At 27.0% G+C, this 16,024-nt stretch overlaps 1 protein-coding gene across 1 annotated transcript; it reads right to left on the bottom strand.

The window, feature by feature from the left end:
- Positions 1-2,979: 2,979 nt before the first annotated feature.
- Positions 2,980-12,828, bottom strand: LOC129958916 (sarcoplasmic calcium-binding protein-like). The gene is made up of 6 exons (XM_056071655.1): positions 12,704-12,828; positions 8,048-8,100; positions 7,084-7,197; positions 6,251-6,383; positions 4,785-4,888; positions 2,980-3,157 (listed from the first exon to the last, which is right to left on the bottom strand). The coding sequence occupies exons 1-6, from the start codon at positions 12,756-12,758 to the stop codon at positions 2,993-2,995; spliced, it is 624 nt and encodes a 207-aa protein (XP_055927630.1). The 5' UTR covers positions 12,759-12,828; the 3' UTR covers positions 2,980-2,992.
- Between the last annotated feature and the right edge of the window lie 3,196 nt (positions 12,829-16,024).

The following is a 16,024-nucleotide window of genomic DNA, read 5'->3' as shown; positions in this document are numbered from 1 at the left end:
CAGTTTTGTTTTGAGATAATTTATTTCTAAATAATGAGTCTCGATGATTGATATGATTTTTTGACGGACAGTACAAGTATTAAACATAGGAATTACATAAGAAAATAACGTCTGTAAGTAAGTTTACCAAAATTTTGATTGAACTGTCATAACTTAACTTAACAATATTGCAAAATATTTAACTTAATTTTAACTTAAGGTATACATACACACTTGAAATTTCGAAAATCGTTCAAAATAACGAATATTTTTTTTATTGCTTCAAAATGTTCTCTGATTCTTTAGCTTTCAAACGATACTAAGATGTTGTCAATATTCGGAATATTTCTCGAGTTATAATTATTTTTCTTGAGGTACTTTCACTAAAAACTCTAGTTTCGTTTTTTTTAAAACTCATTTTATGAAGAATGATATTTTTCCACTATGTTGCTTCGTTCAAACAATCATAACTCAACAAGAAATTAACCAAATACAATTATTTATATATCAAAATAATCTGTATGAAACAGTGATTGTTTTGTGCATCAATCAAAGTTATATTTATAGAAATAAATTTTTAATAGCTATTTAAAAGTTAAAATTACAGAAAAAATCCCGCTTTTTCTATTTATCGTTGATGAAAAAATTGTTAAAAAAAATTATATATTTTTATAACTTGATTGAGGCAGACAACATGAAGACTAATATTAGACATAATTTCCAACTAAAATTGTGTGTCTGTACAAATTAAAAGTTAAGATATCATGTTTTAAAAAAACCTGCTAACTAGCTCATTAAATATTAATTAATTAATTAATCATTAGTGTAATATGGTTTTTTCTCACTGAAATGAGTTTAAATATATATTAATGATCTACTGTAAAAAAACTGGATTTTTAAAGTTGAAATTAAAAAAAAAATCTTCTAGTGTGTACGTACACCTTAACTTATATTTAACTTAACAATATTTGCAAAAATATCACCCACGTCCCTTTCGCTACCTACCTGATTTAAAGTGAAACGATCTTCCGATAAATATCCTATGTGCGAACAAAAGTGTAATTTCTTTTTAAGTATGGTTTTCCTCTTTATAAATGCTTATATATATATATCCTGTAAGGCTTATTTTTCTTAAGATTAAATCAAAGCTTCATATTCCAAGAATGAAATTTAATTCATAGGATATTCAGAAATGGACTTTTAGTTCAGAAATTTCATATAGATGGCAGCTCGAAAGCAAAAATTTAGCGAATTTTTTATTAATGCTTATATATTTTTCCTGTAAGGATAATTTTTCTTAACAGTAAATCAAAGTTGCATATTACAAGAACTAAATTTAATTCATAGGATATTCAGAAATGGACTTTTAGTTTAGAAATCTCATATAAATGGCGGCTCGAGAGCAAAAATTTTGGTGATATTCCCAAATATGGCTAACTCGAAGATCATATAGTAAATAAACAACAATGTGTATGCTCATGAAAGCCCAGATATAGAAAAATAAAACAAAAAGAAATAATTAAAATTTTTTGATTGTAAAGAAGCTAATTTTTTTGAAAAGCATGGTACGAAAAGAAACCTGCGTTGTGATAAAAGTAATGATTCCTTTCAGATAGGGGGCGATGGAGAAGGGGGAGTCGTGGGTGGTATAAATGTCCCTAGCCCCAATCTCGAAAAAAGTAAGAAAACGTAATGTAAATGTATTTATTTACTTGTATAAAGCCAAATGTAATGAAAGAAACGATAGCATAATGCTTGCTTCGGCTACAATTTATTTTTGTTTCACAGCTTATTTTTGATATCAGTTATCTCTTTCGTGTTATTATTTGTTTTCCTAAATCTTCATACTTTCACAATTAGCTTAAAATTAATAATTCTTAATTTTATAAGTGACTTATCTCATTCCATTAGTGTAAATATTTCCAACATTGATAAGTATTTATAAGCATTAAAGTAAATCCGGGGATAATTCTATCACGATTCATAAGTATTTTTAATATCTAGACACCCCAACTCCATCGAATTTATCTTTGAAATCGGAACTCAGAAAATTCCAGTTGCTTCGATGTGGTATTATTATAGGATGGATTTAGTCTGGTTAAATTAACAACCCATTTTAAAGTTGGTAAAGACTATTTTGGGAGACACTTTTTATTTTAAACCGTGATCAGATGGGAAGGATGACACTTGAGTAGGCATAGCTCTTTTTAAATTCCACTTCACTTCAATGTAATGTGATTTGACCCTCAATGTTAGATCAAATATGCAACAGATCTATATACTTTGCGAATCTTCATTTGAATCGAGTTTCGAACCTGTGATCCACCAAAGGCGAAACTTTACCACTTACACCACCATGGCCCTTTTGCTCCAGACTCATGCATTGCAGATCATGCATAAAATCAAGATTCGTGTTCTTATCCATATATTCAATATTCTGTCATCAAGATACTATTTGTGTGGAATATGAATCTTTCAAATTACGATGTAAATCAGCTCATACTCTTAACAACAAGAACTTTTAATTTGGTCAACAACTGTAAATTATCAAAAACAAGGTTTATAACATAAAAGAAGTTTGCTTTAATTGTGTTAATTCAATAAAAAATAACCATACATGTTTGTTATCATTTGTTTATTCTTATTTCCATTCATGTTTGCGAAAAAACATTCTAATTGGCTACAAAATAAGATTTGGTAAAACATCTTTGATTTATGTAAACTACAAGAACTCAACCTCTAATTTCCTTTCCCTTAGCAAATATGTCCTATTAAACATTAATGCAGTTTACTCCAAAATAAAAGTAAGCTTAAAGCATTCTAAGTAATATTACTAATTACCTGTCACCACATTGTGTTAGTTAAATTGTATTTATGCTATTAAAGACATTCAGATGATGGTGATGAAATATTCTTATAATTTTCTAACACAATAATAAAAAGCTAAGCTATGCATTTGACAAAAAAATCATGATTAAAAAAAGGTATCCAGAAAAATGCTTTTTGTTGTTCATTAACAAACTGGCGCAGCTCGGCACAGTATCTCATCCGCCATGTTAGGATCTAGAGGTCCAAAAATGTTTCGGCTTGGAGTATTTGCATCCAAAGACGTAAAAAATTCGGTCACTAATTCCTTGAACCGCTCGAGAGTGATGCCACCTCTTTTTCGATCGTCACTCTACATAGAATATTGATAAAATATTAGCATTAATTCTCAATAAAAATGTATCCAAATAACATAAATGTCAAACAGAAATAATCACATACTGGGCAATACTGATTCAAAAATTTTGATAATCTTGATACTTTTATATTATTAATAAAAACATCAGTGTGTAGTGGTTATATATATTTAAATGTTTTAAAGCAATTAAATATTAATGATGAATTTAAACACTGTATTCCTCTTCAAGAATGAAGGAAAGTAAGCATTGATGATTCAATTGATAAAAGTTTGATTTTATCATATTTTTAGTTGGGTTAGTTACAATTCATTAAAAACTGCAATTAAATTGATTAAATCAAAACAGAATCATTTTTCTTTTCTTCCGAATATTATGATTTAATGTATGTTTTCTTTTGAAGCTTAAAAACTTTCATGCCATTAGTTTCTCTTCACATATTATCCATTTATTATATTATAATAGTAATTAAGTAAGCAGCCACTATTATTAAAACTTCAAAAATAAAACTGACTAAAAACTAAAATTACCCATTTGAAACTTCGGCTAGCTAACAGAATGTCGCTTAATTATGCTCATTTTTTAATGTAATGCTATGTCATCTTTAATGCAATGTAAATATCTTCAAAAGGATAATCATTGAAACTAATTATAAAGAGTGCAAGATAGAACATTAAAAAAAAATATGCCAACAATAGAAGAGGATTTTGCGTAGATACAAATATTGCTTCAGACGTAACCTTACTAAATATTGATTTATTTATTTTTTGTTGATAAATATCGCTTTTGCATATAAATGTTTATATAAGTTATCCAGAAGCTCTTGCAACAAAAAACACTGACAGCAGTACTCAGCAAGACAAACAACATTACCACTAGAATCTTGTGTCGCAATCCACTCTTATTTCTAGAAAAGACTAATATTGTCTTATTCTTTTTCTTAAATTTATTTTACACTTTACTAGAGAAAAAAGAGAGGGAGACTGAAATAGCACTTGTATGATTAAAATGGCGATCGGCTATTCTTTTATCTTTCACACAACGGCCAGGAGTCCGTAACATTTAATTATGCTGTATTATGATCCATATACAACGCAAAACGTCATGCACTTAATACATGATGAAACTTCTTCCTTTTTTCCCCTTTCAGTCCGGCATATTTTATACACGGAGCATTGCTAGCTGTGAATTGGACTGGTTGGTATACAAGAACCAGGCGATCCCACTGAAGATCTCGATCACTGACTACTGTGTATAAGGTCGACACCATACCAGACTCTTGCAATAGGTTACGATAATCCTTTTGCTGGTATGGACCTTGTAACGAAGAATACGGACATCGCTTTTGTCAGCTTTTCAAAATATTTCTGTGTAGCGAATGGTATTATGTCATATACCATTTTCTATTTCAGCTTCTTTGTTCTTTTTCTCTAATAAAGGATACATAAACTGAGAAAATCCCGATCATATATTCCGTGACAAAAACTGATTTTCTTTACGTGTATTTTCATTTTTTGTTTTGGTGCAAGAGTTCTTGTACACTCCATGTATTTATTATTTCAAATGGGAAATGCGCACTATAAAATTGCAATACTTTCTTAGAGTTTAATTGTTGAAACTTACGCTTAACATAGACTCAAATGCTTTGTCGATCTCCTTTAGTTCCGTCACATAACACCAAATGACTGATCCAAAACGATATTCATCTCTATCCCACATCATATCACCTAAGAAAACAGATTTCGGTCATTTTGATTTGTCCAATTAAGATTTAATTTTTGCCGTTTGCAGAAATTAAACACAAGACAGCTGGTTTCATTCTCATCTTTAATGGGAAAGAACCTTGAATAAACCTTGAAAATTAATGTGTGCAAATTTGGCATAATCAGGTTTATAAATAAATACAGAAAAAGTAAAAGAGGAAAAAAAAGTTCCTTTAAAAAATTTATTCTAATTCTAGCATTTTATATAAAAAATTAATTTTTTTTCAAAAAGTACGTATACTAAAACAATTTTTTTTCATTTATGAAGAGAAAAAAATATATTTATTTACCCTTACAGATCTCCACAGATTTGCTTTTAAAGTATGGTTTTAACAATGTCAAAATAACAAAATCAAAGAGATTCACTTTGATTTTTCCAAAAAAAAATTCATTTCAGTCTAACTTTTTTAAAAATACAGCGTTATTGTTATTAGAAAATAAAAGATAATTGCCTTTTTTTTTTTTTTTTTTTTGAAGATTCGAAAATTTTTTCTTAAATACATTAAAACGTTTTTAATAATTCAAAAAAGATTTAATTACTTCAAGAGACATATAAATGATAAAAAATTTATTTATGATTCTATTTTTTTTCTCGTTATTAAGCACAGATGTATATGCTGATTAAATTAGTTAAGGCAAGGCGTCTTAATGTAATTTCATTTGTTACCCCCATCCTCCAAAAAAATTAATTCCTCAACCAAAAATTGTCAAATATAGAAGAAAATAACAAATAAATCGTTTCTAAATAATAAAAAATTAAATTTTTTTGCAGCGAAATTAGGCAGTATATGTCCTTCCTCCAAATATTAAAGATGAGGTCTTTTTTTTCCCTGTAGGATAAAAAAAAAAAAAAAAATAGCAGTGTCTCTGCGCTTATGAAATTGTAACTACACGGATCAGGACGTATTTTTCTGCTCTTGTCACATTATAGTTACGCACGGATGGATTTTTAAGTATTTTTGCTTATAAATGTTGACCAAATAGAAAACAAGAAAGTCTTCAGGATGAATTTATCGTCACATTATTGCTTAACTCGATCCTACTTGGTATCTCGGTTCATAATTTAAAAGATAAATTAAAGAATATCAAAAGTAATGATCATGAATACCATTCAAAAAGTTCACCAAAAGAACTGAATATAAGCAAGAAGTCATTAGATACTGACACTGAAGTATTAAAAATTTATTTAAAAAAAAAAAAAAACGATGCGTCAAAGAAATCCATGGTAACAAATATTGACCGAAAATTCAATTGTATTTAAGTTATAACTAATTAAAATTAGAAGCATCGAAACTGAAACAGTACATGTATATTAATTTCATTTACATTTCTTGTCTATCATGTGGAATACTTCTATCGCCAGGTTTTGTAGAAAATCCGGAAGTTCTTCAAAATGGCGAGTGCGACTGGTTAACTCATACAGAAAATTCACCAAATCTTGGAAATGAACTTTTCCATCCTAGTAAAAACAAAGAAAAACTAATGAGTAAAGAATAAAGCATTGAAATCACTTTTATCTTTATACTATATAATGCTGTCAATCTTTTATTAACGAATGCATTTATAACTACAGAAAAAAACTTTCAGCCTTAATATTACAGTTTCTGTTCCTTAATACATCTTAGATCATCGTTTAACATAATTTTTAAATAATTAAAATAACATCATTTTTAAAGCAGAAATTTATCTTTCTACCACAACAAACTCAATTGTATTTACATAATGATTTTAGAAAGAAAATCTGTACGCATTTTTATTTAAAATTCAGTCATTCAACTCAATTAATGTATTTTGGTATGTACTGTTGATATTTTAATTCATTTTGACTTTTCAATGTATTAAATTTTCACATACTATTACATTAAAACGTGCATTTATATAATTAATTCTTTTTATTTCTTCAGATATGTATCTTAATATTATTAATATACTTAACCAAATTATCGAGTGAATTTTAGAGAAAATAGAAATTCTGCCTTAAACATAGCAAAAAAAAAAAAAAAAAACTATTAACAAAGTTTATGAATTATGTTTAAAGAAAAGTTTTAAATGCAACTCTCAGCAATCTTTTTTACCACAATTATTTTATTTCAAAATAAGATCCTGGAATATAATGAGGGTTTATTCAATGAGCATGCATTATAAAGGATTTTAATCACCTTATTTCCTCCTACATCATTGCAAAGGCTTTCCCACATCTGCTTGCTGTGAGTCAAATATTTTCTGTGGATATCCTCATTGTACTCCCCATTATTTTGCTGAAATGTTGTTCTCTGAAAATTTAATGAGAGAAAAAGAATGAATGTATGGCCTCTGAAAGATTTTATATTATTAAAGTCAATCAAATTAGTGAAAATAATGAGGTATCTAAATCAATTCGTAAGGAAAGAAGAATAAATTTCTATCGCAATTTTTTTTAATGTTTATACCAGTTTATATACAAAATATTTAATGAATTTTGAATAATTATCAGTTTTCTTTTTTTAAAAAAAGTTAAAGCATGGAAACCAGTTTTTGTACACGATTTCAGGTCAGTTTGGCATATTAAAAAGAAATAACACAGTAATAATTTGGAAACTGAAATATATGAGATAATGACAAATACTTTTACTTGGAATAATCTGTATTTTTTAATACTTCGTATTTAAAAATGAACATAAAAACTTGCCTAAAAAAAAAAGGAAAAAAAAAAAACCCTTAAAAAAGATTTTTTTTTTTTTTTTTTTTGGATGTAAGCTGTAGCACTATATCGAATCTCAATGAAGTCATGTAATGCTATAGTCACATGACAAACGTAACTCCATATGTCCTTTAACCATTAATTTTACATTGTTTTTTACACTGTATTGTAACATAACGTAGTTTTAGCTCCAGAAAGATTTATAGTGTACTGCACAATAAATTAGCGAAGCACATTCAGTTTAAAAATATTACAATATTTTTCAGCAGTAAGTAGATGGTACGCCACGACAAAACAAGACTGTTTTAACAGCTGTGTTTATACGTAGGGTATGCATCTTTTAAAAAATGAAAGGCGTTAAGAATTAAAAATTTGAACCTTAACATTTTATTTTATAAAATATTGACAGTTATTAACAAGAAAATGAATGATTCATCACTTACTAAAGCCATCAATCGGTAATCATCCCAGGAAATATATCCATTTTTATCAGCATCTAAAAAAAAGAAAGAATGGATTACTGAAATATTCAGAGGGTAAAATTTGCACTTAAAAATGTTTGAAATGTTTTAATAACCTAATAAAAGTTTTATTTCCAACTGTACAAAATAAATATATCGTAAAGTTTTAGAATATTGATCTTAATTTCAAATTTGTTTGGAAATTTGTTCTGTTTTTAATACAGATTTTTTGCAGATTGTTTTGGATAAGATAAAGTTATTGTTCTTTATAATACATAATGAGGATCTTCATAATACATCAGACTGTTATCATTTCAATAATAACTTAAAATAATATTCTTTTCATATTTATGCAACTTTTTGTAGTATTTTAATTTGCTTTATTACAACCTTAAATAAGCGGAATTTTACATTTTATATGAAGGGTGGACAAAAAATAACTTCCCCCTGTTTGGTGGTATTTACAGTTAAAAATAGGGAGGTAGATTTCATATGTAAACTGTGAAAGGCATGGGGAAATTTACATGGAAATGCTAATTAATAAAAGTTTATTTTTTGTTCAGTTTCATATTGCACGCTATTCATTACTATATGCAAATTTCTACCATTCAAACATTAATGAAACTTTGTATGGTTCCATTTTCAGTTTTTTTTTTTTTTTTTTTTTTTTTTTTTTTTTGTCACTATCGATTTCAGTGTTTTCGACTCGACGATGCCTAAATACCTCTTATAGGTAACTTTTGATTCTATATTTAGTGGATTTTTTTTTCTCCTTTTTCGGGTCTAAGAAATATACAAAGAGAACGTACTATAATCGTCAAAAAATACGAGTTCAAGGTTTTGACGAATCTCCATGTTTCAGTCCTCCCTAAGTCCGAAAAACACATTTTTGGAAATATGTTTGTCTATGAATACGATAACTCAAAAATATTTTTGAGTTGGATGTTTGAATTTTGGCATATGGTCTTCACTTCTAAATTTGCAGATTTCTATTAATTTTGAACGAAATCAATTCAGCGGAAGTCTGTCTGTTCAGTTGTTCGAATACAAAGTAACACTATAACTACAAAACGAAAAAGTTAGGTGTATAAAATTTGATACACAGATTTATCCTGTAAAGTGTAGATGCGTTTTAAATTTTGAATCAAATCCTCCAAGAGGTTGACAGTTTGTCGATCTGTATTTTGTATGCACGTAAACGAAATAACTCAAATATTCATTGACTTAAATAATTAAAATTTGGTAGGTGGTCTTGTGATTTCAGGGATTTTTTTTCCATTCCATTTTTTTTTTCCCAAAAGACATCCAAAAAACTTATTTGGTTTTCTGGTAATTGTGTATTAACTGCATCCGAGCAAGTAATCGACAAAGATCACATATTAATAGGCACTTTCGTAACCATTGTTCGCCAATGACATACGGTTACTAATACACAAATATTTTTCTGTTTTCTTTACTACACTACGAAGCACAAAATTCCCATACGCGAAACTCAGAAAATAAAAATCTGAGTACTTATGGCATTCACGCCTTTGTCCAAGGTCCACAATTGTATGCAGGATTAGGGGGAATAATAGCACCTTTATTTGAGAGTATAAGAAAGTTTTGGAAAGACCACTACTAAAGGTCTGTAGATTATTTATTGATTTTTTTTTTTTTTTTTTACTGAATCTATCTCTCCATGCCTTCTACAATCTATATATAAAGTTTGGTTTCATTCCTTCATTAGATGTAAATGCCTTCAGTCAAGAAAATCTATTTTAGGGCCACCTTGGAGATTCTAACACAAAATTTAATACTTAATGCAAGTTTAAAAAGTGTATGAAGGAGATAGACATAAAATAAATTGTACATTTAATTAATAGTATATATATCGTACAAAATAATTGAACACATTGTAATTTTCTAATTTCTTAAAGCTGCATACAATTAAAATTTAGAGAAATCCCTTTCGATAATTGACATTCCCACATTAAAAAGATGTTGCTTTATCATTTCAATCCATTTCTGTAAGTAGAACTGAGTGAACGATTATGATTTAATACGACGCAATTCATTGTACTTATATAATTTAAGAATTTTTTAATCCAAAGAATATTTTCTTATATTCTTACGCGAAAATTTCCAAAATACGAGTAAATAAATTAATTATTTTACTTACTTTTAGTATTTAAATTATAATTTTATAGTAAATTCCACATGAACGTTGGTTTATGGAATTAAAAGTTTAGTACATACAGTAAAAACTAAAATATTTATATATTTCTAAAAAATGCATATTAAATTTAAATGCTAAACTTTTAAAATCAAATTAAACTGTCAATAAGAGCCTAATCTATTTAATTATGTAGATTCATATGTATTTGGATTTTAAGAATATCTTAGGTTTTTTTTCGATAATTAATATCTTAGTATTGTTATTATGCTGATTAAACAGTTCAAGAATTTTTATTATTATTGTATAATATCGAAATCTTCTACAACCTGAAATATTGCATAATATATTCACATCAATAATTTTATTTTTGAATAAAACAAAACCCGGATATTCGCAAAAACTTCTTTCATAATCGTATTCAACAATCAGCAGCCACGAAAAGGATCATTATTTTTCCTATTAAAGTTCGTGTGAATTATTAGCAAAATAAATATATTTCTATGTTCGATTGCATGTACCACTGCAATAAATCTTTCGAGATATAATTGATTGTTTTTCTCACGTAATTGGCAATTCGACGAATCCTGGACAATAGCCGCATCTGATGAAATACTATAAGCAAAGACAAAAGATTTCTTTGAAAAAAGACTACTGCATTAACTTTAATAATTAACATGTTTTTCCACTCAATTCTAAATTTTATTGTGTAGGGACACACGTTGAATGATACTAGTGACGCAACTGTAATGCTATCAGATCTTGTCAAATTACTTTAAACAAGTGATCATTTCTTAACTTTAAAAATTAATTCTTATTTTATATATATGCTTAGAAAAATATTGTATTACATTATTTTTCAAAGTGTTCGGAATTATGCATCACATTATTTCTCTATCAACGTTATTTATAAGGGTATAGCATTTTTCATACATATATTCATTATACTTACATTTAAAAACTGAACATTAAAATAACATTAAAAATTTAAAAAAATTAATGAAAAATTTTCAACTCTTTCTCTTACTATGTTCTTACAATTCGATGCATTCGTTTCAATAGCAAGATACAAAAACATAGCATATTTATAATTTCAAGGTTTATGAGTTGTCACAAATTGTAAAAATGTGAATAAGTTGGTTAAAAATGAAAATTTAAGAGAGAAACAATATTTCTAATTTAAATAAAAATGATTGAAATACAAAAAGAAAATATTAAAAATTTCTTTTGCATATTTTATCGATATAAGGAAGTATTTAATAATGGTCAATTCTTACATTGGCAGCATAAATTGAATTATCTTCTTAAAACTTTTCATTTCGTGCATTGACTATAAAATATATTAAATTAAGAAGAGTTTCAGTTTATAAAAAAGAAGAAAATATTACTGAAAAAAACTGGGGAACTTTTTTATGAAATAATAGGAAAATATGCTCAGGTGTCATGAGCAGCAGAATGTGAATTAGCTTTTTCCTTAGATCAATAATTAAGTCAATTAGGAGGGTAATAAATTTCTAAAGCTGTTACACCTAAAATTAGAATTTTGTACATAGTGGACTTCTAAGAAATAAACTAGTGTAAAATGACACCAATGGTACAATGACAAGCAATGTAAAATTTGGAAACGTTATTTATGGAATAATGAATATAGTTACAATCTCATTTAAAGTAGCCCCTTCGTTCACATATAAGGATAGGTGAAGGCATGGCTATCTTAATCCCTTCACCTAAATTTGAAAAACTCTCTGATAAGTCACTCACACACTGCTTCTCACTAATATTGAAGTACAAGAGAAAAAAAAAAAGATTTTATGCTTGTACTTTCATTAAAAATCGGTGCTTTTGTCTCGATCGCCGTTGGCATGTGTATTAGAGTTACTATAGAGTTTCCAAAAACACGCTATTGAATTAAAAAGTTAATTAAAATTTCCTTAAATATACTACTATCATTATCAGTATTTATTTTTAAATTATATTTATTCTGCAATTATCAGTATTTATTTTTAAATTATATTTATTCTGCAATTATCAGTATTTATTTTTAAATTATATTTATCTCTATTCTGCTATACTGCAAAATTAAATCTATAATTTTTACTTTTAATATACTAAAAATCTCTATAATTATTTCTGAGATTTCTAGTCTTTTCTCAAACCTATTAGCTACATATTATTTTTCTCTTCTGACTTTAGGAAGTGATTAGTTCCCATGCTTCAATACCCAATAATATGACATTTTTACTATCATTTAATTTATAAATTACTTTAAGAACTAAATTATCAGCTTAGTTATATCCTCTTTAATAATCTTCCGAAATTTTTGGTATTCTATAAGTTTTTGCTAAATAGTTAATCTTCATTATACCTTCATAATTTGCGTTACTTTTGCAGCAAATCTGGCGAAAAAGCATTAAAAACCTGTTTTTTTTCTTTCTTCAAAATTATATTAATATCAGTTATTAGATGTACAAAAAATTACAAACCCAATTTTTCGCTGAAAAATACAACAAGGCGTTTCTTGTAATCTTCCTTGGTCATCTTTAAGCCTTTCCTTCAAAGAATGAAATCCAAAATAATCCCAGTATTTTGATGTCACCTTAGAACAAAACTCGGAAAAGTTCACAGAGCTCACTAGTTTTATTTGTTCGTCTTGTCTGGCCTTAATTATCATATTTGACGTCACAAAGGTATAAATTTACCTTTTTACAACAGCGAAATACTTTTTTATTTCCACTTTTGCTTGAAGCATATGATATTTCAGCACTTCCCGTTCCCTATTATTTCAGAGAGCGGAAGTACTGAAGCATATAGTTCTAAAGTGTCACTGCACGACGAATTAAACCATGCATTGATACTTTTTTTTTTCATTAATTCACTGGTGAGGTTAAGTTCCTAAGGTTAGATTTCAAATTTTTGCAACCTAATATTCGTTGAACCTTCATTAGGCGTCTTGGTTCTAAAAATTATGTTTCTCTTAATTGTTTGTAAGACAATGCGTAGTGCACTGTAGTTAGATGATGACAAGTTCACGTGAACTAATTTTTTGAAATATGAATTATTCCTCCATGATTTGCTTTTTTCAGTTAATTCATCAGATTAGTTGAGGTCCTTAGGTTTTACATCGAATTTTCGCTATAAAATATTCTTTGAACCTTCATTGAGAGGTTTATTTTTAGAAATCATATTTCAGTTAAAATGTAAAGATAAATTTGCATAAAATAGTTCCTTGAAAATCATTTTACTTCATTTTGGTGAATTTAAAGGAAGCAAAAAAACTGATTTGTCCATTCTTTGTTCATAAAACAACGGAAGATTCACTATTCACATTAAACTTATAATTTAATTAACTTTTTCCCCCTTATAATTGACTCTTTTTATTCATTTTATTTTTTTACCATTTGTTTATCAAACTGATATGTTTGCTTTCAGTTCCCATCATTGGTTATACCAAACAGGCGCTCTTATAGGTTTTATATATTATAAGAACATACAAATTGGTAGAACACAAGATTTATTCATTTTATTCTGCTTTATGTCATCTTTAAGTAAAGAAAAACAATTACCCTAAGTGTTTTGAAGCAGCAAGAGAAAATTAAGTTTCCCTAAATTCGATGGAAAAGAGATAATTTTTGAAATTTTGGTTATGAAAAAAAATTGCCGATAAAATAGTTTAAGAATTACGAATAAATAGCTTAGTAAGTATGTTTACAATTTTATATTTTCGTCAATCTCTCTCTTTTCATTATGTAATCTATTATCTAATTGCTTTATGTAATATATTTTTAGTTCTTTTTTAATCAGAATTAATCGTCACTAAAAGAATATTGACTACTATTATAAATATTAATTTTTATTTAAAGAATATTATATTATAAAAGAATATTAACTTCTATTTAAAGAATATTATATTATAAAAGAATATTATATTATAAAAGAATATTATAATATAAAATAATATTAACTTCTGTTTAAAAGAATATAACTTCCACTATAACTTCTAATATGCGCTTTTCTACTGACGTGTAAAAAAAATTTACATTACTTTCTGCGATGGTTAAAATATGAGAAAAAGGTGGTATATGTGGTTATATTTGCATTTTTGTCTTATATTTTTTGCAATCTCAAGTTGAGACTTAATTATTCATATAAATTAACCCATTTTCACTCTCCAAATTACGTATCTGAGATACAAAAAATGCATAAGTTTAGCATGTGTTGTAATTTAGCTTGGTTGTTTATTTCTAAATAAGTAAATTTTTCAAATTTATTTTTGGTTTTGGTATACTTTATTGAATATAACAAAGTAAAAATATTTGTTACGCTCGTCTTTAGGATTCTAATGGCGCAAGAGCTAGTCACACTTCTCCAAAACCTACGGCTTCATGCACATTAAAATAAAAAAATCAGCAAGATTAATTTATATAGAAGCTTTAAAAGGAGTTTAAAATTTAAATGATATAATATTTATTATATTTATTTAATAATTTAAAATTTAAATAATTGAATATAAATGTAATGTTAGATGGAAGATATCATACCATGTTACAGCATACTACAAAAACAAATATGCACAGCTGGTATAAATTAATAAAAATCAATGATCTGTAAAAATTTTTAAATATTTTGATGGTTATACATGATAGAAACAAAATAAAATCAACAAATTTGTCTTAAATTAGAAAGAATAATTGAATTAAATAGGTATGCTGAAATTGAATCTAAATGTAATGATGCAAAATACGTCTTCGAATATGTATACAACATGCATTGATCATTAAAGACATATTCAAAATTTATTTTTAAAATTCTTTTTTATAAATCCCTGACGTTCTTTTATATAGAGCAGGGCTCCTTAAAGTTCTTTTCATTTTCCACGAAGTTTTATCCTAGAAAATATTTACAATCCCAAGTAGTCAGAAAATAAAATTTGCGAAGGAATGTAACTATGTATTAACCCAAGAAAAATAAAAAAGTTAAGTCAAATTTATTATTTGATATATTTCAATAACGCTTTACAAAATAAGATTTAACGCTTTATAAATAAAACTATATATTAACCCAAGACAAATAACGCAAGTTAACTCAAATTTATTATTTGATATATTTCAATAACTCTTTATAAAATAAGATAATAACTTTCTTAATTAACTTTGTTTCTTAACGCTCTCCAACACGAATTATTATTTATTAGTAAAAAATAGATTAATAACAAATATTAATTAATTCATATGTGTAAATAATAGTATATTTAAACATAATTCGTTTATATTTAAATCGTTTTGCCATCTAGGAGCATGAAAATACAATATGACAGAAAGTAATGACAGCTGTTAATTTGACATGACCTCTGCCATGCCAAATTAGGAGGCCGGAAAAGGTTAATAATAAAACATTGACAAAAAAAATTAGATGAGAATCTTTTCATGATGTCGCAACTTTATTGCATGACTCCATGTTTAATAATGACCCACGATTATAGAAGTATGATACAGAAGTACATAATTACCATTTAAAAATAAAAATTGCAATGAGTAAGTTCAATTTTCATGCCAGTCTTAAAGAAAGAATATATGAATCTTTTCAACTAGACTTTGTGTAACATTGACATTTACAAATGGTGAAAAATTTATCTTTATTCAATCCATAAAACAATTCTCAATTGTCTCGTCTCATAAATGTCATTCGCCAACATTGGCATCAAAATTATGATTTGAATGGCGTTGCATTTTAGTTTTTGAAGTATAATAAACAAGAGAGCAGAATTTTTCATAGAAAGTACTTGGCAGAACAGCATTGAAGAAGAT

The sequence above is a fragment of the Argiope bruennichi genome, chromosome X1, assembly GCF_947563725.1.
Source record: "Argiope bruennichi chromosome X1, qqArgBrue1.1, whole genome shotgun sequence".
Classification (NCBI taxonomy): domain Eukaryota; kingdom Metazoa; phylum Arthropoda; class Arachnida; order Araneae; family Araneidae; genus Argiope; species Argiope bruennichi.
The sequence above is the reverse complement of the archived record's forward strand: the minus strand, read 5'-3'. Positions and strand labels throughout refer to the sequence as shown.

Bases quoted from the DNA above. Each gene is read 5' to 3' on its own strand.
- LOC129958916 (XM_056071655.1), bottom strand. From the start codon at position 12,758: ATGACCAAGGAAGATTACAAGAAACGCCTTGTTGTATTTTTCAGCGAA. The intron at 8,101-12,703 runs GTTTGTAATTTT...TCTTTTTTTTAG, and splicing joins ATTTTTCAGCGAAAAATTGG to ATGCTGATAAAAATGGATAT. The intron at 6,384-7,083 runs GTGATTAAAATC...TGTTTTTACTAG, and splicing joins ATGATGTAGGAGGAAATAAG to GATGGAAAAGTTCATTTCCA.